Source organism: Sturnira hondurensis, unplaced genomic scaffold, assembly GCF_014824575.4.
Source record: "Sturnira hondurensis isolate 20B ecotype Veracruz unplaced genomic scaffold, ASM1482457v3 Scaffold0021354, whole genome shotgun sequence".
Lineage (NCBI taxonomy): Eukaryota > Metazoa > Chordata > Mammalia > Chiroptera > Phyllostomidae > Sturnira > Sturnira hondurensis.
This window is the reverse complement of record NW_028093985.1, coordinates 31,731,971-31,756,812: the sequence shown is the minus strand read 5'-3', so window position 1 is coordinate 31,756,812 and position 24,842 is coordinate 31,731,971. Positions and strand designations below refer to the sequence as shown.

General features: G+C 37.4%; 1 protein-coding gene across 1 annotated transcript in view; it reads right to left on the bottom strand.

The window, feature by feature from the left end:
• Positions 1-14,239: 14,239 nt before the first annotated feature.
• WDR36 (WD repeat domain 36) overlaps positions 14,240-24,842 on the bottom strand; it is a 39,437-nt gene continuing 28,834 nt past the window's right edge. Inside the window, exons 17-23 of the mRNA XM_037032201.1 lie at positions 22,983-23,090; positions 21,581-21,678; positions 20,814-20,959; positions 18,384-18,503; positions 18,119-18,200; positions 16,456-16,643; positions 14,240-15,166 (exon numbers count right to left, since the gene is read on the bottom strand). Coding sequence (XP_036888096.1) covers positions 15,017-15,166; positions 16,456-16,643; positions 18,119-18,200; positions 18,384-18,503; positions 20,814-20,959; positions 21,581-21,678; positions 22,983-23,090 — 892 coding nt within the window. The 3' untranslated portion in view covers positions 14,240-15,016. The remainder of the gene's footprint in view (positions 15,167-16,455; positions 16,644-18,118; positions 18,201-18,383; positions 18,504-20,813; positions 20,960-21,580; positions 21,679-22,982; positions 23,091-24,842) is intronic.

Below are 24,842 nucleotides of genomic sequence, written 5' to 3'. Positions count from 1 at the left end.
TTTTCCTGGGGGTAGGGAAGACCGGAGTTCTCTCTGGTGTCCTGTCAGGCTCCACAGATAAGAGCTGCTGAAGGGAGACTGCAAGGCCGGAGAGGGAGAGACATTGCCTTCCTTGTGTGCTCCCCCGGCTCCTGTCAGCTGCCCCCAGCAACATTTTTTTTGATCCAAAAAGTAGCTGGTTTCCCCAGAAGCACAGCTGATTCTACTTTGCAATTTTTCCAGACTGCTAGAATCTCGTGGCCTCACAGCACCCAGTTAGAGGTGCCAGTATCGGTTGGGCAATGCTGCCTCCTCCCAGGTCTGGTCCTGTCTCCGTGTGGCACCTCCTCCAAGTGCCAGCCTGGCAGCACCTCTGTCCTCAGAGCTTTGAATTCCAGACCCATGGGGCACAGAAGTATTTGGACAGGATGCTTGCCTCAGAGTTCTGACCTCTGCTCCACAGGATAGTATTTTTTTGCCCCTTCTTTTCATAATTCTGAGCTTATGTTCATTTAAACAAATATTGATATCAAGGTTCAGTATGGAAGCCCACAGGGAGAAAGGAAGAGGCTGAGGTGAAGGAGAAAGCATTGCTTCTGGAGCAAGCCCAAACCTCCAGCAGGCCTGATGGAAGCTTGGGGGTCTTTTAAACTTTGAAATGAGGGGTCTGATTAGATTGATTCACTTTCCTCTCCCTTTCATTTATCTCAATTACCTGAAGCAGATACTCATTGAGCAGGTACTCAAGCCACCTTGTTAGTCAATACTAGGGATTCGTGGATAAGTAACAGCCCAACTCTGAACCCAAGTGGCCTGGTAGGAACATACTTCTCACATGCAAAATTCAGGAAATGGGGCCCATGCAATGGGCCCCTTATGGTTGTCACATACGGGCAAATAGGAAGTGCTGACGTACACGCAGCACACTGATGTATAGCAGCCCCCCTTTCCACGATTTTGCTTTCCATGGTTTTTGTTAGCTTCAGTCAACCATGATCTGTAAATATTAAATAGAAAGTTCCAGAAATAAACTATTCATAAGCTTTAAATTGCATGGTGTTCTGAATGCTCACTCAATTCCATCATGTACACTGTGGGTCGTCTCACGTCATCACAAGAAGGCTGAGAACAGTACGAGATACTTTGAGAGAAAGACCACATTCATACATTTTCATTACAGTATATCATTATCATTGTTCTCTTTTATTATTAGTTATTGTTGTTAATCTCTTACTGTGCCTAATTTATCAATTAAACTTTATGATAGGCATGTATGTATAGGAAAAAACATAGTATATGTAGAAAATGATTCTGCGTGGCGTGGGCCCAGACCCCAGTGGCAAACATTTACTGCAAAGTAACTTCCTAAAGTCCATGCTAAACCTTTGCAAGGACCAATGTAACCGGTCCAACCACTTTCCCCTTTTCATTTGCAAATATCCTTCTTCTGTGATGTGATTAGAGGCATTGGCTCCTTTGTTTTCTGTAAAAGGTAACCACCTAAAGCAACCTGTGCATAGTAAATGAGGACCATCCAGTAATGTGCCGAGAAATCCAATAAAGGCAGGTCATCACAAAGGCCTTGGCTTTTGCTCCCCTTCAGAGAAAAGCTATGCCGTCCCTTTTCCTCCACCAGACTCGGTAGTCCGTGTGAATGTGTCATTTCATCCATAATGACTTGGACACTGGGCCGGTGTTCGCATCAAGTATATATAGGGTTTGCTACTCTCTGTGGTTTCAGGCATCCACTTGGGTACCTGAAACACACCCCCCACAGACAGCAGGGGCGGGGGTGGGGGGGCGGTACTGTACTGAAAACTGTACAGGTCTGTTTAAGAGCTAGAGGCAACCTGCTGGGGAGTGTTCCAGATATCAACACTACCTGGAGACCATTTGCTGAATAGCCAATGGGTCCTGGCACAAGTCAATGGAAAATTAATGAATTATTTTACATGAAAATAAACATATAAATTATAAAGTGCAAAAAATACAGTTTCTCAAAAAGGTAAGCTAGATTATTTTAGACAATCCCCTACGGGCCCGAGGACATAGATGTTCTCTCCTCCTCAATGAAGGCACTTTAGCGGTGAACCACCCAGATATGCATCACAAGGAGGTGCCCAAGAGACAGGCAATTACCGTGGGCGATGCAAAAAGGTGTTTTTGTGGGTGCGGCATTTTCCATGAGCCCTGGCGACCCAGACCGTTTCTAAACCCTCATTTTAAAACGGAAAGGACTCCAGAGCTTCCGTCAAGCCTGCCAGTGGGCGAGGCTTATTCCAGAAGCAATGTTTTCTCCTTCTATATTTGGAAATTAACAGGGAGGGTGTCCTAGGTGGAGCAAAGAGCGTAAGCAAAACCACAAACTGGAAAAGCTATGGGTACATGGGGAGAATTTCAAGTAAGCAGCAGAAGTGATTAGCATGTACTCAAGATTAGCATGTACTCAAGAAAGGAACAGGCTAAGTATGGTCATATTGTGGAATACGATGAAATAGGCCAAGTATTGTGCTGTGTTCTGGGTTTGAGGGGCAGCGCAGCGACTGGATTGTTGGCCAGGTGGAGGCAGGAAGTCACGGGTGCACGCAGGAGGCAGGAAGTCACGGGTACACGCAAGAGCTAGCAGGGAGGGTGTGCGCCCAGGGCTGTCTTTCCTCATTGTCTCTTCTCCTTCCTCTTTCCCTGCTATTCCTCCACTTCATCACTTCATATTCATCTTCTATAATTAATGGTCAAGGAGTTCATAGTTAAGGAGGTCAGGTATGAAATGATTTAAAGCCACCACCACTCATTCTTGTGAAGTGCCTGGAGCAGATTAAAGCCTTGAACTTGGGGAAATTCAGGAGCACAAACTCCTCTTTACAGGACACTAACTATAACTGATATCAGTTTTCCACAGTCAACAGCTTTCTGGCCACTGCTGTTTTTGAAGGAAAGAGAAAGAAGAAGTATATTTTTAAGTTGCTATAATAAGTTTAAGGAGAAAAACAGGGAGTACTCTATGTTTTAATATTATTTACATTCGTTTTCTTCAGAATTCACTTAAAGGGTAGCACTAGTTGTTCCTAGAAAGTGATGGGACACACTTTCTCTAACATGTCACTTCTCTTTCTGTCACTTCTTTAATAAAAAGTAAAATTTATCATATGGCTTTATCTTTCTTTAAAGGCAAACATTTATTTTCCTGAATGTAGTATGTTTGAATGCTATTAACATCGAATGGCCTTTTATCCCATATATACCCCTAGAAAATGTGCTGAAAACCTCCCTAGAATATTCTTTGTAACATTAGGTCATTTAACATTTTTGAATGCAAGAACAAGATAGAACCAGCTCTGTTTGGCATTGCTTGGTTGACATGTCTTTTGATTCCTAACTTTAATGAGGTGTTACTATTGCCAGATGAGATGCTGATAAGACTGACTCATCAGTACTTTGCCCACACATCCTGGGCTAGACCTGAGATTGCCCTGACTTCCTGCAGAATGAGCACTGGACTCCAGGAATCAGCAGAGGGCACTCTGATGCAGCCATGGTGTGGCAATGCCATCTGGGTGTGTGCATGTGCCCAACTCATTGAGAAGTAAACAGTGCATGTGCAATTTTTATATGGCAATTATAACCTCAATAAATATTTTTCATACAATAATATGAGGAGTGACTAGGCTCATACTGAGTCAGCAGAGTGAGGACCTGAGGCAGTGGAACAGGTGAGAACAACCAGACCACCTCGTACCAGCCCTTAAGCTGGAGGAAGCCTGGAATTTAGGCTTCTGTTAAAAAGCAAATTTATACAGAGAAGCAGGATCAGACCTTGTCACAAAGTCACCGTTGTCTTTAAATCTTACCTGCTAGATTCTTTGCTAAGCACCATATTATTATCAATTTCAGAAGTGTTGTGTATCACTCTAGAAGTGTTACGTATCACACTTGTAGCTACTCAAGGAGATGGTGAACCAGGCTCACAAGGAAGAAGCAGCTTTGCACTATTTGCACCATTTTCCTTCCTTTAAGTCCATGCACTTCCATTCCTACTACAATATTTTACTATTATTAAATTACACACCAGATTTCTTTCATTTAAATCATATTTAACCCATACCTCAATAAAAAACAATCTCTAATAGACAATGAATGGTGTAAGGGTTTTTGCTTCTTGGTTGGTATTACGAACCAACACATAGTTGTCCATTGCCAGTGTGACAGCGATGTTTGCCATGTCTTCCCTTTAATGGCATCATGTTTGATGATGTCCGTTACTCTCCTTCCCCAGCTCTGGGGGATTAATCATGCTGTGTCTAAATTATGCATTTCTCTTTTTTGGTGATTTGCCAAATGGTAGTTATGTGAACCAGTTCTGCCCAGTGACATGTAGGAGAAGTCTGTTTGGGGGGGTGGGGGGTGGTAGTTGGCAGTGTTTCCCATGGCAAAATAATTTTGCCTCTCTCCCTGTCCCTGCTTGGGGAGGTTTGATGAGGCCTGATGTCTACTGCTATTGGCAGCCACCTTAAGACCACACAATGACAGACATGGGGAACTTGGTCTCTGTCATAAAAAATGAAGCACAGAAAGTAGGGAAAACCTCCTGTGTCCTTCACAGCATTACTGAAAGCTGAACCAGTGTGAGCAACCAACTGCCTACCTCTAGACTTTTTGACCTACATTAAAAAATAAGTCCCGATAATTTGTTGAAATCATGATTAGTTGGGATTTTCTGTTAGTTAATCCTGAAATCATTTATAACTGATAGAAAACTATTTCTATCAGGTAAGAGGGAAGAGGGTGTTTTTATTTGTATGAAAGATAGTGTTTTATTGTTGTTGCTGCTGTTGTTACCACTGCGAAGTTTAAGTATAGAAGGGCATGTGTTGGATAGCCAAGGAGACGACTGTGAGATGTCTGTCCTACTTTCTTTCTGTTTACTCCAAATACCTTATGAACACTCTCTATTTTTGGAGAATTTCCCACTCAAAGTCCCTGCCTCATAGAACCCACAGCTTCACTCTCTTGGCCTCCCTTATGACTTGAGTTAAGGCATGAGTCTTAGATTGTTTCAACTGGAGGCACCCACAGGACAGTATGATTGCAAGGCATTGCTGCGGAGGAGATGCCATGGAGAATGTGCTCCATTGAGGGTGGTGGCCAAGATCCCCAGCCTTCAGAAGCACTAGGGACACCCAGCACTAGGGCCACTAACATCCATGCAAGTAGCTTTGAATAATGTAGACGTGGTCCTCAACGAAGCAGCCCATAAAAGATCTGGAAAGATTTCCTAATGCTCGTTAAATTTACTTTCTGCTGAAAAGAGCTGAAACTAATTCCAAACACCCAGACTGATATATTTCATTGTATTAACAATTTAGACATACTTGATTTACTGCTTCATTGTCTTAAGCCAAAATTTGCCTTTAGGTCCTAACTGAACTCATAGACATCTAATCCCAACTACATTTGAGGTTGAATGGAGTAGCAAAACCTGACAGCTGCCCTGGCCCCACTGGCTTTCTCAGAGAATCTGAAAGTCACATTGATTCATATTCCATATCTTGGCACATCCAATTTTAAGGCACTTTTGGAGATGAACATTGGGTACTGCAAAATAAATGCTGGCATCTTTTGGTAAGGCTTTGTATTTCCTTAACATATCACTTAGGTAGGGTAATCATTCTCAGCATTTTGGTCTGAGCACTCCTTCACTGTTAAAAATTATCAGTGACCCTACCAAACTTTGGTTATATAGAAAATACCACTTGGTATTTTCTGTATTTGAAGTACTGAGATCAAATAATCAAATAACTTCTTAGCTTTATTATGAAAGTGGTTTTTCATAATATTCTGCTGAAATTCTGAAAGGATTCCAGGGGCCCCCAGGAAACACTGAATTGCTCTATGAAAACCGTGAAATTAGGTCTTTACTGAACACTTGTTGTATGCACAACATTTGGACTCTATGGTAAATTTGGAAGTTCAGTTGAGGGCAAGAGTATAGAAGGAAGCAAAGCCATGGGGATGAGATGGCTACATTAACAGAAGAGGAAACCAGATGGGCTGAGCCCTTGGAAGGTCTAGGAAAATAGTAAGATAACTTGCTCATGTAATCTAAATTTATTGTAAGTGTCTCTGGGCAATGCTATCTGTTCAGGGGTTATGCTATGTAAGAACTATGAGAAAAAAGTCTTTTGTTTAAAAAAAAACAACTTTGCAAGAATTAGTATTTTTAAAGATAAACTTGGTTTCCAGTGATACAAGGTGTGGTATACTTGGTAAGTGACTGTCAGGTCCTAGCAGGAAAGGGAATGGTGATTTCCTTCTTTGAGCTCTGGTAAAGAGTAAAGAGATAAGCTAACTGAGACTATGTCTCTTTGCCATTTAGTTCATGTGGAACCAAGTGGATTATTTCTGTTTATTGTTAAAGAAGAGTGAAACTCTCCACCCCAGTGTTCCTCATGCTTTCTGGGAAACTTCAAGCACATACCACGCCATTTAAGCGAGGATCTCTTCTGCTAAGAGCTGCCCTTCCCACCACTTCCTGGAGGAGCTCCAGCCTCAGCCAAGTGCCAGGTGATTCATGGCTACTTCATGGGCCTCATACCTCCCAGCTCATTTCAGCATAGTGCAGAGAGGAGACATGACCTGGAAACCATCCTCTCCTCTCAAAGAGAAAATGCTAGGAACTCACATCCAAGGATGCATTATTAGGTCAAGTGAAACCTACAGACTGCTGGGAAGGTTCAGTGGTTCGGGCAATAAACACAATTGTAGCTTTTATGGGTCACCTCCTAGGAGGAATGAAATTCTGGGCAACCATGTAGGATATATGTACAGAATAGAATATATGTACATGTGGATGGTGATAAATATATACATTCTATTTTAAAAGATAACGAAGACTAAAAGCTTAAAGTAAAATAGGGTAAATAACAACTCAGTACCCAAAGCACTTGGAATGTAAACACATCAATGCCCAGAATCAACAGTTGTTAACATTTTGTCCTATTCTGTCTAATTAAAAAAAAATTTTTTTGCCATGCAATAATGAAGAAAGGTTAGTTTCCTTTGCACTCAGTTCATGGACCATCCCCAGAGGTAACAATCAGTATGCACATAGCCACCCATGACTTTCCACTGCTTTTTTCATTTCCCCTTGGTTTCTGAATTGTCTGTCTGCACACCCCACTCTCCATTCACCTCTCTTTCAAGATCCGTGTAGTTGTCCTCTTCTCCACGCTGTTCTGCCTCCCTCCCTCATGGCTCATCTCCTGGAGCTGGGTGTCAGGCACCGTGTCTCATTTGCATCAGTATCTCCCACATCTTGTAGAACCTCACACAGGAGGACACTGACTGAAGCACTGAGAAAGGGAATGGGGTGGGTTGAGAGAAGCACACAGGTCCCCACATACATCTGGCATTTCCTCACCCACTGTAGTCCCTGCTCATGTGTTGCCCTTCACCTCACCTCCTCATCACCACAGCAATAGGCATAAACCACCCATCCTGTCCCTTGCTGGCACTTTTCCATTGGGTTAGACTGTTAGCTGTGACAACAGGTAACACTGGCACTCAGCCCCTTGGGGAGTGGCCCTCAGCTCCCTAAACTACATCTGACAAACATGGCAAGGCTACTTAATACCTTGCCTTTTCTTCACCAAATCTAGTGAAAAATCTAGATTTTTCTTATATAATTCCAACCTGTTTCCTTCAGAGAATGGGAGAGCTGGTGCTTTCAGAAAAGAAGAGTAGGGATTTTTTTCTCCTTATTTTATCTCTTCATATGCATTACTTTTCTACACTATAATCAAATCCTGTTAAAACATGAATGACAGCAAAACATCACACAGGCATTTTGTCATGTTGTACTTTCCTCCATGCAGGAGTATACATGTACGTGTAAAAGCTACTTGAGACCTTCCGTCCACACGCAAACACCCACTCACAGGGCACATGTGCTCCACACTTAAAAACAAGGGGAGACACTCTGGCAGACACTCTTTTTGCAAGTGTGAAGGCTTAGAAACAATTTCTCTTTGTCTTTGCTCTAAAGAAGAACAAAAGCAAAGAAGCCAGGCAAAAAATACAAAAGAATGATTTGCTAAAATTAAGCTCCACAAGGACCAGAAATCCTTGCGCGTTTTGTTTTCTGATGTATTTCAAGAGCATGAAACAGCATCTGAGATGGATTAAGTGCCTAGTATCTGAGGGGAAAAAAAGAGTAAGTCGATGAACGAATGATGTTAAGTGCAACACGGCGGTACATCGGCATGCTGTCACCTTTTGGCGTACTATGCTAGGAGACTCAACTTACATGGTAAGGTGAGCCCAGGTTGGGCAACCTACTCATCAGCCACGCATTCGCCCACTGGATTTGCACAATATTTACTCTAGGGAGCAGGGTGCGGTCAGGAGTGAGGAAACAGGAACGAGAGTAATGGGACAGAGGCAAGATTGGAAAGTTAGATGGGGAAAAAGAGCCAAAATAAAGAAGTTGTAAAGACTGGAATTTAGTCAGAGAGAGGAAAAATTTTAATGGTAGCAAAAAATGCTGATTTGAAAGGTCCATTCCTAGCCATAATAACAAATAAATGATATTGCTAAGAATTGTTAGGATTGGCCTGGCTGGTGTAGCTCAGTGGATTGAGCATGGGCCTGCGAACCACAGGATTGCGGTTCGATTCCCAGTCAGGGCACATGCCTGGGTTGCAGACCAGTTCCCAGCAGGGGACTCATGAGAAGCAATCATACATTGATGTTTCTCTCCTTCTCCCCTTCCCTTCCCCTCTAAAGATAAATAAATAAAATTTTATAAAAAGGATTGTTAGGATTTATGATATTCTTATTTTTTAAAGATTATTTATTTATTTATTTATTTTTAGAGAGGGGGAAAGGAGGGTGAAAGAGAGGGAGAAAAACATCAATGTGTGGTTGCCTCTCATGTGCCCCCTATTGGGGTCCTGGCCCACAACCCAGGCATGGGCCCTGACTGGGAATCAAACTGTCAACCCTTTGGTTTGCAGGCCGGCGCTCCACTATTGAGTCACAGCAGCCAGGGCCCATTCTTATTTTTTTCAGTGGACATTACATCATTGTTAGCTACACAACTGTGTAGATAAATTACTTTTTTTAAAATGTAGATAAAAACTACTGAAAATTTTATATACTTCTTCAGAAGAATTTATACTTATATATACTTCTTATAAATTCTTCTAAATTCTTTAGAAGAATTTATACTTATATATACTTTAGAAGAATTTACATTTTTATATACTTCTTTAGAAGAATATATACTTCATTTAGTAGAATTCAGCTGGAATTCAAAATTAGCATAATTGGAAGTGGAAATTCAACACACCATAGTAGACGAAAGAAAATCCCTACAGAACTTGTTACTTTATAAAACTGATTAAATTTCATCATAAGCCCTCACACTTCTGAATTTGGGGGGAAGGGTGCAAAATTACCAGATAAAATTTTTCAGTCTTTTCCACATTAGCTTAGGCTACTGAAAGTTAGTGAAAATGTGTTGAAATTTTCGACTAAGCTGATTTCTTTCATCTCAGCAATTCAGTCCACTCCCTCTTCCTTTCCAAGACGCCACGTGGGAAAAGAAAAAGCCTTCTGTGTTGCCAGACCTCCCCCTCCAACTCCTTCCACCCAACACCAACCCCACCACGTGCCTTAAGTCTCAGCCAGCTTTCCCACTGGGCACTGCGCCCCGGGGTGCTGCCACCACTCTGCTGCAGGGTCCCTGCTCAGTCTGCTCCACAGCCAGCCTGCAGGCATTGTGCTTTCAGCTCTCTCCTTTGTTCCCCGGGAGGGAAGGAGGTGGAAACTTCCAGAGCTCTCCAAACATCATTCAATCGTGGAAAACTGTGAGCTGTCACTGGCCTCTCCCTCCACCTAAATGTTACCATGCAATCACCCCTCCACTATGGCCAAAAGTTTAAGGAGGCTCATTAAGAATCTATTTCAGGATTTTAGAAAAGATAATCACTTTCTAATTAGTCCAGGGGAAAAACAGGTAAATTCAGAGCCGCTGGCAGCTGAATTGCCTCAAGTTTTGATCAAGTATATCCCAGCACAAATAAAACTCTAGCACACAGTAGGTTCTCAATAAGTATATGAAGAATCAGGGAATGAGAGATCTTGACTGAACACTTACCCAATAAAGAGGAGAGCAAAAGGGGGAGATGGACAAACCGAATGATGCTGAGGAACCCCTGGATCTGGCAGCAGATAAAGTCAGTCTCTATCCCCAGACTTTGAACTCACGCATCTGAATTGAGCTTCTGTCATTTGCAACTGAGTGATTAATAAAAAGGCAGAACCATAATAACTTACACTAATAAATGTGAAATCTGTATTAAAGTCATGATTTATAAGAAAAATGTAATTTCTTGAGAAGAGACAGAACACCATTTAGTTTAGTAACCACAGAAAAAAAAATCAAACAGGGAAAAATCACCATATAATAAAGACTTTATGCATGACTTTTTTTCCCATTTGATTAGGCAAATGTAAAAAATTATCAAGGACAACAGATAATGACATGAAGCAGACAGATGCGCCAGTTTCACCTCACTTACAAATGATAAAAATGATTCAATAATAGGAATCTGAATAAAATTTACTGAAATGTATCAATTAAATTTTGATCTTTCAACATATGCAGAGAAATCTCTTGACAAAATTCTATACTTACCTATAGTTTAAAGAGTAGTAAATTAGTAATAAATAGAACTTAACAAGGGTATATACTGGAAATTCAGAGCATACATTGTCCTTAATAGTGGGACATTAAAAATATTTCCACTGAAATCAGCCAAATATTTCTGCTAAGCACTGCTACTACCCAACATTCTGTGCCTGATCATAGCTAAGGCAATCCTGACAATTAAATAAGATACTGAATAGAAAATGAAGCCTTACAATTGCAGGTGAGCTTCTCTCAGATTTTCTAAGAATAGATGGAAACTTCCACAGTGTAGTAATAAACCAGCATTTTAAAAATTAAATTGCTCTTACCAGGACAGCAATAACCAATTATAAAATATATTTTAAAAAGCTATATTTCAGTAAAGAAACAAAACTACAATCCCAGAAATGAATCTGTCCGAAACGTGATGAAAAAAGAAGTTGTAAGAAAATAAAAGAAGCCCACAGAAGAGCTGGTGTAATGAAGACATACACTGTTCTTGAAGAGAACTGCCATTGCAATTGTCTCCAAATCAATACTACAAATTCAGTGTAACCACCATCAAAACTTCAAGAGAATATGCTCGTCAATAGCTGAAAAACTTTAAAAACTCATTAGGTTTTACCCCCAGCAAATATGTAAATGTGCCAGAAAACTATAATCAAAGCAATGCATTAGATATATTAAATACCTCAGTTAAAGAATTTAGCACATAATAAAACAAATTTCAATCAGTGAGTAAAGAATGGACTTTGGTAAATAGTTTTAGACATTTGAATAAAACTACCTCTGTATGTAACACTTTACAAAAATCAATTCCAGATGAAGACGAGGTGCATACATAAGTGTCTTAGAAGAAAATACAGAATATATGCTTTATATTTTGAAATAAAAGTCATAAAATTATTTATCAATTTGACCATGTATAAGTATGTAACATCTACAAAAAGACATTATAAGTAAAATTAAAGACAAGCGACTAAGAATATTAACAAACATCAAAGACTAATTTCTAAACTATATGAAAAATTCCTAACACATGAGATAAAAAGACAAGCCATTTAATAGAAAATCAGCAGTGTAAAAAATAAATCACATGAGAAATACAGAAATGGTCTAAAATAAACATCTGTAAAGATGCCCATTACTTCATCAGATTTTTAAATTATGATACATTTTCACCCATTAGATTAATAAAAATTTTTAAAGCCTAGTGTCAAATGTCCTTAGTGATAGGGGGAGCAGGTAGTCATTCATTGATGAGGAGAAACTATAAATTGCTAATAGCTATTTTAGAAGCCAGCTAAAGCATCTCTTTAAAACTGCCTAACTCTGGCCCAACCATTCAAAAGCTAAGCATATTTTATGCTACAGAGAAGTCTTTTTATTTTTCAACTACAGTTTACATTCAGTATTACTTCGCATTAGTTTTAGATGTACAGCATAGCAGTGAGACAATCCTGTACTGCACAGAGGGCTCCCCCACTATTTCAACTACCCATCTGGCCCCACACAGTTATTACCATATTACAGACTGTATTACCTATGCTGTAATTCACATCGGACTGTTCTGTAACTACCAATTCCTACTTCTTAACCCCTTCACCTTTTCCACCCAGTCCAACACCCCTTTCCTCCGTCAACTTTCAGTCTATTTTCTGTATCTATGAGCATGTTTCTATTTTATTTATTTTGTTCTTTGGATTCCATATACAAGAAAAATCATATGGTATTTGTCTTCCTCTGACTTATTTCACCTAGCATGTCCTCTAGGTGCATCCACGCTGTCATAAAAGGTAAGATTTCATTTCTTTTTATGGCTGAGTAGTATTCCATTGTGTTTATGTACCCAGAGACATCTTTATATGCAAAGAGACACACAGGATGACATTCTTTCAGCAGTCTGTAATTAGCAAAAGAAAGAAAAAGGAATCTAACCTAAGTTTCCATTATAGGCTATATAGGTTGTGAATATGATAATAGATTAGATTATTATAACGAAGTAAAAGAAACCAAGTAGAAAAGTTGCCAAATGATATATACATATATTTATGTAAAAACCAAAACTATACATTTTATTTCCTGTGGCTATATATAACATCTACATGCATTCAGAGAAAAGGTCTAGATGAAAGTTAACTTACTTCTAGGGAAGATATTGATATTGAAGGTCGTCACTGTCAAAAGCACACTTGTTACTGATGTCTTCACGAGTATACATTTATAATTTGAATTTTAAAGAAAAAGCAGCATTCAAAGACTATTTTAGAAATATATATACACACAAATTATCCTTTGTATTTCTTTCCTCCTCCCTTACTTGATGGCAAACACACAGGTATTGTTCTGGAAAATTACCTAAAGATGAGGCTGTAACTAAATAAAACAGTACCTCCAATAAAAACAATTCATTCAACTTCTGTATTCTTGTTTGAAGAAGAGAAAAAACTCAGTTCAAGATTTATAAAAGCAATACAGTTTCAGTTTAGAGCTCTTATTACTGTTTCAGTCTTTTATAATCTTCACATGGTATGTGCTTATACAGGAATTTTGCCACATCTTTAGACTATAGTTTTTGGGGGAGAGGGAAATAGTTTCCCAAATTAGAATTTGTCATTATTAACATTTTGGTCAGTGGCTCTGTTTATAAACATTTCTAAAAGAAAAACAACACAGTACAAAACCAGATGGGCCTATTTCTTTGGCAGCTTACTATTCTACTTTATACACTTAACTGAAACATTCAACACTGAAAACAGCCTGTGAGGACTGTTCCTTGTGGAGATTATTCTGTGAAACCTTATCCCAATGAGAATGATATTGGCATTCACATGCGACCAGATGAACTTTATGAACAACCTTTGAGTATATAAACTAGGCATTGTTTTTAGAGCACTGTGCTTTTGAGAATTGCTTTTTTTTAATTCATGTACTGGTTAAGTTTTGCCAACAGGGAAAGAAAATAATGATGAGAAAAGAGGAACTGCCAGAGCGATCTGGTTTCACAAGGGTGATGAGAGGAAAGTACACTCAGCAGTTGCCAAAAAAGGCCATCTGTAAGGAAGAACAGCCTTTGGAGAAATATCCTCAATGAATTCGGAAATTCCCTCATCTATCCTATCTGCTCACCTGACTCCTGTAGCAATTTGCCTCTCACATTCCTTAGAAAGGCTACAATGCTTGTTAGTCCAGTTTGTTCATTAGATTCCACAGATGAGTGAAATCATATGGTGTTAGTTTTTCTTTGACTTATTTCACTTAGCATAATGTTCTCCAGGTCCATGCAAGCTGTCACAAAGTGTTCATTTTTTTTTATGGCTGAGCAGTATTCCATTATGTAAATGTCCCATAGCTGTTTCATCTACTCATCTACTGATGGACACTTGGTCTGCTTCCATACCTTGGAGATTATAAATAAGGCTGCAATGAACACAGGGGTGCTTATGTTCTTTTGAATTAGTGTTTTGGGTTTCTTCGGATATATTCCCAGAAGTGGAATTGCTGCGTCATAAGACAGTTCCATTTTTAATTTTTTGAGGTATTTCTATACTGCTTTCCACAGTGGCTGCAGCAATTTACATTCCCATTAACAGTGCAAAAGGGTCCCCCTTTCTCCACAGACAGACAGCCTGACAGTTCTGGGGGTAGGAGGGTGTAAAGAGGTAGAAGGATGGAGCAAAAAGGAAAAAGGACTCATGGACATGGACAACAGTGTGCGGTGATTGCAGGAAGGGGGATAAATGGTAATGGAAAAATACAATAAAAATAAATGTAAAAAAAAGGCTACAATGGACAGAGGACTGGGCAGTGTTAGAAAATTGGAAGCCAACTAGAACAGCCTCCTCTTCTGCATTACAAAAGGGCTGCGCTGGTGTCTGATACACCTCCCAGCTCCAAGAATCCATAATCCACGTGGTCAGCAAAGGCTACCAAGAAAGAACACACCTTTTTACTTCATATCACAAAGCTGCTTCTTTAACTGTATTATATACTTGTTTTATCTTCAACACAAGCAATATTTTACATAAAACATCTGGCATCTCTTATATGCAACAAATGTTCAAAAACATAAGCTTGTGGTAACAATTCGAAAAAAATCATACAAAAATAACTGATGTGAAGAGACTCAGAAAAAAAATCATGTCAGTAGATTCTTTAAGTCTTTAAAATGAAAGCCTGGTATAATTTTATTTAAGAAAGTATTTTTCTTTTAAGTAGAAAAGGACAGACTAGTTAGTGCTAGCATTTATTTTCTTTCACAATGAAACTTGAAAAACAAAATATGAGTTAAACTGAACCCATTTAATATAAAAGTCCTTGATTTATAAAAGTCATTTAAATTTATTTTCATAACAAAGCACTTTTTATATAATTTAAAATACACATGCTTTGATTGAAGAGTGATTGTAAATGAATCCAGTTTTCTTCCACCTGTGATGACAACTTTGTCATTTCTTCTACAAGTTTTGGCTCTGAAGGAAGGATTTTAAGGTGCAGCTGAAAAAAAAATTTAAGACAATTAACACTTTGTTTATTCTGGATTCAACCTTTCTACTGAGAAACGTCAGAAGATACCCTTATGAATATCTTTTCCTTAACTGTGATTTATCACCATCTCCCATCTACCCCTCTTCCTTCAAACTTTTCTCATCATGAATTCCTTTAAGGTGCTGTCACTTCCTGAGCAGAGGAGTGGTCAGCCCTTCCCCCCACTCAGGCAAAGTCCTGAAACAGATCCAGGAACAAGGACACGGATCCAATACCAAGTCTCTATCTCTGTGCTTCTTTAAATTTCTTTTTTTGTTGTAACCCATTGGTAATCTTTGCTTTTTCTAAAGATTTAAGTAAATTTATATTCAGAAACTAAACTTGGTAAATTTGGGAGAATGTAGAAACAATGACATTTCTATTTTTTTCATCCATATGCTACCATCTAAATATCTACTTTTTAAATAATTTTAAATAATCACCCCTGGCCGGTGGTCACAGTATTGTCCTGTAAACCCATAAAGGGTCATGGGTTTGATTCCTGGTCAAGGCACATGCCTAGGCTGGGGGTTCATTCACTGGTTGGAGAGCATACAAGAGGCAATGGATGTTGCCTCTCTCACATCCATACCTCTTTCCCTCTCTCCCTTCCTTCCTCTCTCTAAAATCAATAAGCAAGTGCTTGGATGAGGATAAAAAATAGATCAAGTGAAAAGATTTTATATATTAATGATAAAGAATCATATATGCTATCACTAAAAATTAGCATCATGTACCTTCTTAAATACACTGTACTCTGAAAGATGCATGAGTTCTCCACTATATTAGTCATAAAAGCAATTCTGTTATTTCCAAATCACTTGGAATCCTTCAACAAAGACAAGTAAATATTTTAATTTCAAGAGTAGAAGGAAAAAAATATATAAAATCTAACTTTCTGTTCACGATCACAGAAAAGCAGCCACAGTGTAACTACTTAAAAGTTAATAGCTTATTATGTTGAATCACACGGATGACAGAAAGTCTGAGTTGGAGCAAATTTGTGCTATAAAAAAAAAAAAAAGCGGCACAGTGTAGCTGTCCGATGAGGTAGTCACTAGGCATAGTTGTTTAAATTTAAGTAAATTCCTATAAAATAAAAACTTCAGTTTCTGAGTTGCAGTAGCCACATGAGACAAATGGTGGCTATGCTGCACAGACAGTACAGATAGAGCATATTTCCACCTCTGCAGAAAGTGTTGTTGGACATTACTCTCGAGGAAGGAAAACACTGAAGTACTGTCTTATATTGGACTCACCTTCAGAAACAGCGCTAGGTATGCCTGGGCTAACTCAAAATCACGCTTTGTGTCCAACATCATGCCGATCATTTTTAAAAAACTCTGCATAACTTCTACAGACCCGCCACACTCAGGAGACAAGCTTCGCAGCTCTGTTTCAATTGCTGATGGGCCTAATTCTTTCAGAAGGTTAAGAGCAGCTTCATCTGTATTAAGTTTTAAAAATAATTCAGTTATTACCTATAATCAGTTCAGTTAGGAAACTACAGTTTTCATTTCATATCCCAAGCAACACATATATATTGCACAGGAAATTCTTTCTGTGGGTTAATGTTTTCCTATTAAGTGAAATAACCCCTAGATTAAATAAAACTGGGCAAATGATGAGAGTAATACAATAAATAAGTACTAAAAGCACTACTTTTTTTTACATTTTCAGTAATTTAAGGTTTTTCCTGTTGTTAAGGCTACTAAAGGAAATCTAATTAATGCCTAGCAACATACTTTTAAGATGCTCACAAATAAATCAGAACAAATCTAAACATAAGAAGGCTATAAAAATACAGCAAATATTTGTTCTAAAATATAACAAATGATCAATAATAGTTACAAATGGAAATAGAATGAGGTGGGGGAAATTATTTAACTTTCTTTTTTCTTGTTAAAGAATTATAAAGTACCACACCTTTATTATTAATACTAACAGTACAGAAATACCGTATATTATTCTTACCCATCCCAAATCTACTTCTTTTCCAGAGGTAAAACACTCATTTCATATGCATCCTATAAATACATATTCTGTGCACTAACAACTATTTTATTGTGAGGCATCTGATGTTACAATGGCAATAAGTATGCTTTTAGCATTTTAAAAAGGAACACTACCAATGACAAAAGTATAATAAATTTTATTTTCTGTCCTTCAGTATATACTAAACACTAATGCTTTCTTCCTTCTTTGGTGACCCCGGCTTTCCATAAATAAAACAAGTTACTCCTTTTATGATCCCATAATTCTTTAGTCATCTACAATTGCCCATCAGTGCCATTTTCTGACTTTGCCAATGTAGACTCGAGGGATTTTTGGTACAGAAACAAAAACATTCGCATCACAAAACAAGAGAATAAATCAAACAAGAGAGTGATTGTGATTTTGTTAATTGCTTACAGCTCTTATTGTTTATTATTAGCTGCTACAGACTATAGCCGCTAATATTTAAATTCAAAATTTAAATTCAAAATTTAAATCTATTATTAACCAACTCAATAAATTTAAAATGATCTTTTTATGAGATAATTTGGGAGTACCTGAAATCACTGAAAACAACAAGTCTCTGCTATATTCCCAAATGTACTACAAACTGTTTTTGTAAATAAAAACAAAAATTTGAAAAAAGCAAAAAAAAAGAAAATCTAATTTTCCATAAAGTATAAAATATTTTCAAAAGATTATTCTAGTATCAATTATCATCTGAATTTAGTGTCACTGATTTAATATAGCAAAAATGAATATAACAAAAAGCCAAAATTTCTTCAGAATAAAACCAAAGTTTCAACCTTTTTAGTTTTTATCATCTTCTTTCAGCTAAGAAATATGCTAATATTTCATTAAATTTCTCTTCATATAAAGTAAAATAAGCTGAAGATACTTGGTAAAATATTTTATAATTTAACTTACATTTATTATTTACCAGTCCTTCTTCAAGTTTCAAGCAGAAATCTGATTTTTGAGCCAAAATTCCAAGATTTACCACTTTAGACTTGAAGAAAAATAAATACATGTTACTCAAAGAACACAAGTGTAGCAAAAAAAAAACGTATAATATAATTAAAAGCTATCATTAGTGTACTCCATATGTGTAAAACTGTGTCTTGGTAAAGAACTATCAATGCATAATACAACCCTCCCCCATATAGTTAGAAGGCCCCAAGTTGTGTCTTACCTGTTGGAGATCATTGTTTTGTTCTGGTGCAGCGTACCGGGGTACAAGGCCAGGAACTGTTGGTATAAAAAATGGTGCTGTTTTGGGCACTTTGGGAGGTTCCTTTGGTTTATTCTTTTTCTGATTAAGAGAAAATGAGAAAAGGAAAGACTAGCAAGTAATTATCTAGCCAATAGTTTCTAATATTTAATTCACAATTGATTTAAAAATAAAGTCCAAAAGGTAATGGAAAAATGAAAATTTTCCAAATTAGAATGCCAAAATAAAATCAACATCAGAGATATCTTGAAGGTGGGCTTTCCCAGGCAAACCTCCAGGACCCGTGGTGACAAGGCAGAAGAAAAACAACAGGGTTCGGGAGAAGCCCTAAGAAAAACAACTCACTTTCCTGAAACATGACTATTTATACAAATATTTAGGTGAGGAAACAATAATCAAGCACTTTTGAATTACTTTCATATTAAAAAACAACTTTTTAAATAAAATGGCCTAGAAAGCAAAATTTATATAAATGCTCAACAATTTCTCAAATTAAAATTTGAAGCAAGCAGTAAATGCTACCATTAGAAGTAATTAGATGACTTTTTTTTTGTGAAACATATCCCTAATTCTTCTAGTTTGTTGAAAAATTTTTCCTCATTACTTTGTATTTTTAAGAACCAGAGAACATTACTGCTTGTTTATAAAATGCTGTGTTAGTAAAAATTTAATCAGTAAAATTTTAAATTTAAAACTACTGACATGACTTAGTTTTAACGACTGTGTTACTGTATCAAGAGCACTTGACGAAGAGCCTTTCTATGGTAAACTGCCTGATAAAGGAGTCTCACAATTTCACTGTACACTATTCCTCTTCCATCCCTTTATATTCTACTACATTCCTAGTAGCTCTGTAATCCTAGAGATCTCTTTTTGAAAGAAAGCCAGGGACACTGATGGCCTCGTGGCAAACAGGTACTGCTAAATGACAGGGTAAACACACCACTTCTTTGGACAGCAGAGACTAATAAAATCCCAGTTACCCTTCAAACTCACTGTTCTGGAGTTAGAAGGGAGATAGTACCTGAGTTGTAAATAAAAATAAAAATAGACTTTGGAGGCATTCCATAGTGCTATGGAAATTACCAATCTCCTAAGGAAAATAAAAGTAGAAAAATTTCCCACAGGATATAAAAACTTTCTTTCATTCATCAGGAAATAAAAACATTAGAGCTGTAAGCATTTACCTTATAAAATTATTCACTCAGTTTTTTATGCAGAACAAACTATATTTTAGCAAGGAACAGAAGTAGTCCAAAAATTTAGCTCAATTAATTGGGCATTATTCTGACAGTTCCCTTCACACTCATCTACTTACACTCTTTCATGCATTGCTTTTAAAGATATTCCACTGAATACTCCCTTGAGCTAACAGATTAAATCAACAACGTGATGGAGACATTTTACAACTACGCTCCAACACAACATACCTTTATGCTGATGCCCAATCTCTCAAAAAGTGAGCAAGAAAAAACAAACATGTTTAACTTCTGTAAGGAAAATTAACACGTGAAAACGTTTCTTTCCTTACTCAAGACACTCATATATTTTGAGGCACTGAATTATTACTCACAAAAATACTTACCACTTTGTCACAGGTACCTGTCAGCATTCCTTACCCTTTTTTCCTGGCAGCCCACAGTGTGACTTCCCACACACACAACCCCTAGGGAATGTGTATGTGCTTCATAAAGCAACACAGCATTGTAAGAGGACAACCTCTGAAATTTTCTACTCTAGTTTATTCCTTTCAATTGCTTTTGCTACTCACAAATGAGGGGCCACGATACTCACTTTGAAAACATTAATTTATGCCATTATTGTCCATTTTTCATGTGAAATTGTAATGTCTTCAAGTACAAAGGGGCTAGGTTTTTTTCAGTGCCATTGTCACAGATTACATAATACCTAGTTCTTATTAACTTACATGTTTACGTCAGCAAGCTCTAAACATTTTCCTACAGCTGACAGAGCAGAGTATGGGATGATAAAGGATAATTGAAGTTTAATTTTCAAAAGAACAGTGAAAGTCTTTTTGTCTCCAAATGACTAGCAATAGATGTTATACATTATAGTGGCAATATATAATTTTTTGTTTTAGAAGTTAAAGAACTTTATAGGCTAGAATTAATATAGTCAATTTTTAATAGATCTGTAGTTACAGGCTATACTCTTTCTATGTTCAAAGAACTACTGACTGCTCTCCAAGATAATACATATATAGAAACAGAACCTATCATCACACTGGATTAAACAAAATTCAACTAAATGGCATTCTCTTTATTAACTACTTCCCCTAAAGCTCTCAAAGTAGGAGAAGCTATCTATACAAAAGAACATGCTTCTGGAATGTGTCTTTAAGGGCAAATATTAAGTGTACTATAGTATTACCTTAATAACATCAAGATTAAGAAGGTTTTTCCACCGTGATTCAGGAAGGAGTGATAGAGTTACCAACTGCTCATTCAACTGTTCTGGGGAGTCATATTCTATCATTTCATCACTTTGTTCTATGGTTTCTTCTGATAATTCTACATCTTAAAACAGAAAATTTCAGGTTAAAAAAATAGCACAATGATATTTTTATCATGTAAAAGCAATTTAATTCATTCTAAATCTATTAGTATTTCATAAAACATTTACTCAGTGTAGACTTGTAAACTCTTTCTATTTACTTCATTTCCTCATCTTCTCATACTGACTCCAACTCCCATCACTAGACCCAAAACACTTCTCTGCTGGTACACTATTAAATATCTTTTCAATGCCGTATCAATCATATATATTTTTTAAGATTTTATTTATTTATGTATCTTTACGGGGGAAGGAGAGAGGGAGAGAAACATCAATGTATGGTTGCCTTTCATACGTCCCCTGCTGGGAGTTGGACTTCAGGGAACCAGCCTGAAACCCAGGCATGTGCCCAGACTGGGAATCGAACCGCGATCCTCTGGTTCGCAGGCCTGTGCTCAATCCACTGAGCTACACCAGCCAGGGCTCAATCATATTTTTAAAAAAATGCAAAGTCATTCAAAATATTTCACTTCAGTTAAAAAATACTTTGGTTGAAGGCATTAAACTTTGCCTTCAGTGGCAATACCTCCCTGTTACGTTTATGGTATTACACTTCAAAAATCATTTCACTATTTCATGATTACCTTGGCTTTGACAAGTACCAGGAAGCATCACTACTGAAGGAACATAATCTGCGGGAAGTGGCCGTAATGAAACAACGGAATACAGGGAAACATTGGACCTGAGAAATAAAAACATAAGATGTACTTTAAAACTTAAGAATATATTTTGGAAAATCAATTACTGGTAAAAAACAAAACAAAACAAAACAAACCTTCCATTACTTCTACAATCTTGAATTTGGTTATAAATTCCAATCGCTTACAAGTTTTAAAAAATCTCAAAAATACATAGTATTAATTTGAAAATGCCTGATTCACGTCAGAGATGTCATCACATAAACATTATTAATGTGGTAGTAAAAAGTATTTATCTGAGAGTCAGTACTGGATAATAAATACTTCACAAAGTAACATAACCTCCATATATTTATATTGTCTTGACAGTTGTCAACCTTCATTTATGGAAATAACAACTAACTAAAGGAAGGATGGACTCAGAATTAAGTCAGAGAGAGACTAAGATAATCAGAGCCTTAAGGTTATAAATAATCACAGATTTCCCCTTCCCTAGGGGGTTTCTGCTACTTTGACCCCGCACCATGACCCTCCATGACTAATCAAGATGCAGCTTCCTATCTCAAAGTGCATTACTCAGACTCTGTTTCCCAGACATTATTATTCTGGACGGAAGATACAAATTGGGAACGCCAGGTTCTAAGTTATATGGGTACTGTGGGCTCCTGCTGCTGAGGTCCCAGAGCTACTGTTCTTTTCCTGTCTTGATTATTCAAGTCTCACAGATTCCAGGAGATACTCCATTCTACTTATTAAGGTGGCCAGAGTTTACATCTATTGTATACTGAATTTACTTTAGTATCCTAATAATTTAATTATAAAATTTTATAATTAGAAAAAGAAGTATTTTTTCTTCTCTTCTTCAATAATAGCAGTTAAAAGAAGACATCTGTACTCAGGATACAGCCAAAAAACTTTTCTAGGCCCAGATGAGGGACCATTTATCTTTAAGTTTTACATTTCATTACGGTGGAGTTGAAAGATGACCATGTACGTATCTTTATGTGATTTATGAATGATTTCATAAATCATTATGATTTATGATTATGAATGACTTCATAATCATAAATCTGAATGATTATGATTTCATTCAGATTCCAGAATGATTTCAGTCATTACAAAATGGGTGCTAGCAGCAGAAGGGCCAGGACCTGTCTGGGAACTCTCTTTCTAACATTTCAAAATTCAATTACTCTTTCTGCAAACAAAAGCTAAATATGATAACATGTAAAAATCAATTATGTGGTCTAGAATATGTACTTGGATAAAGGTATCTCAACCATGCATGCCTGACAACACCTTCCAGAACTCCTCTTTACCCTGAACGAAACTCTATGAAAGAACTTACCACAGATAAATTCCAAGGTGGTCCACGTGGGAAGTGGCCAGAAAGTCTCCGGTAGGGGACATAGTAACATTGAGAGGAGCTGAGTCCAACAAAAAGCTGTCTACAAGGCTATAAAATGATCAAGATGTTAAAGTATTCAAACTCTATGACAGCATTTAATTCACAAAATAAATTTTTGTTAAAAGATTCTGAGATAAGAGATGCAGAAAATTTTTGTTTTTGTTTTTTAAAAATCACCAACACCAGAAAGTCATTAATAACAAAGAGCTCTGTCAACAAAGTTATTATGTGAAAATAATCTCTCTTAATGAGAACGACCCAGAATATCAAATTGACCAATTAAACACAGAAAGTTTTGGCAGGGAGAATACAGGAGAAAACACTCTTTTTTTTAGAATGTCATTTTAGTAGACTGACTTGGTACAATTCTGAAGATGTCACACATTTACTATTTCTAACTTTCAGTAATTCCTCTTGTATTTTTGTTATCCCTGTGGAAATAATATAAGACTTAGGTAACAAGAGAAACAAAAATAAAATGGCTTCAAATAGTAAGAGAATATTAATGAAACTTGAGCAATTCTGTTTTTCACATAGGTAACCATGCTACACATGATTAATATAAAAGAATTCAGTCTATGAAGCATAACCATAAAGCAACATATAACAACCAGTTTCACAGCTTTTAAAAGTTGGAGGGGTTGAAAGGTTGGGGAAGAATGCAGAGCAACTACACCCAGGTAGGAGACTCAGTGTAGCCTTCTGAGAGAACAGAGCACTGGATATGAGCTTTCCAAATGGATTTCAATGGATGGTGACAGTAGAGAAAGCACATCATGGCTGCGGGAAGTGTGAAGGGCAAGGCAAAGGAAAACAAACTGGGTCTAGTGAGGAGTGCAGTTTAGTACATAAGCTTATGGCTTCACACAGGGTCTTGAATACCAAACAGCTAAGTTTATATTTATTTTTGATCAATGAAAAGTCACAAAAGGCTTTTGAGCAAAGAGTAGTGTAATCTTCACTTTCATAAAAAAACAAAAACAAACAAACAAACAAAAACAAAAAAACTGCCCCCTGGCTGCTGGTGTGGCTCAGTGGATTGATTGCTGGCCTGTGAATGAAAGGGGTTGCTGTTTTGATTCCCAGTCTAGGGCACATGCCTGGGCTGTAGGTGGGTCCCCAGTAGCAGGGGCACGCAAGAGGCAACTACACAATACACGATGATGTCTCTCTCTCTCTTTCTCCCTTCCTTCCCCTCTCTAAAAATAAATAAAATCTTTTTAAAAAACCCCAAAAACCAGAACCACAGAAATGGAGAACAAATGGAAGGTTATCAACAGGGGAGTGGGAAGAGCAGAGAGGGGAAAAAGGTACAGAGAATAAGTAGCACAGGTGGTAGGTAGAAAATAGACAGGTGAGGGTAAGAATAGTATAGGAAATGTAGAAGCCAAAGAACTTATATGTATGACCCATAGACATGAACTAAAGGGCGGGAATGTGGGTGGGAGAGGGTGTGCAGGGTGAAGGAGAGTGAAGGGGGGAAATGGGACAACTGTAATAGCATAATCAATAAAATATATTTTTTAAAAATCTGCCATTAGGCTGTAGAGCATATGTGAACAGGAAGAAGAGTGAAATTATGGTAATAGTCATCTAACGGGCAATAAAGATCTGAACTAGAATGGTGACAGCAGGAAGTGATAGGAGTGAATTTAATGAGCAAAGAATGATCTGCAAAGGAAGCTTCTTAGGTTGGCTTAAGGGTGTGAATACCTTTAACCACGGCTGTTTTAAAAACTACTTCACTCACTGAAACCAGTCCATTATCCATGGGAAGGCACAACAAAATGACTGAAGTTC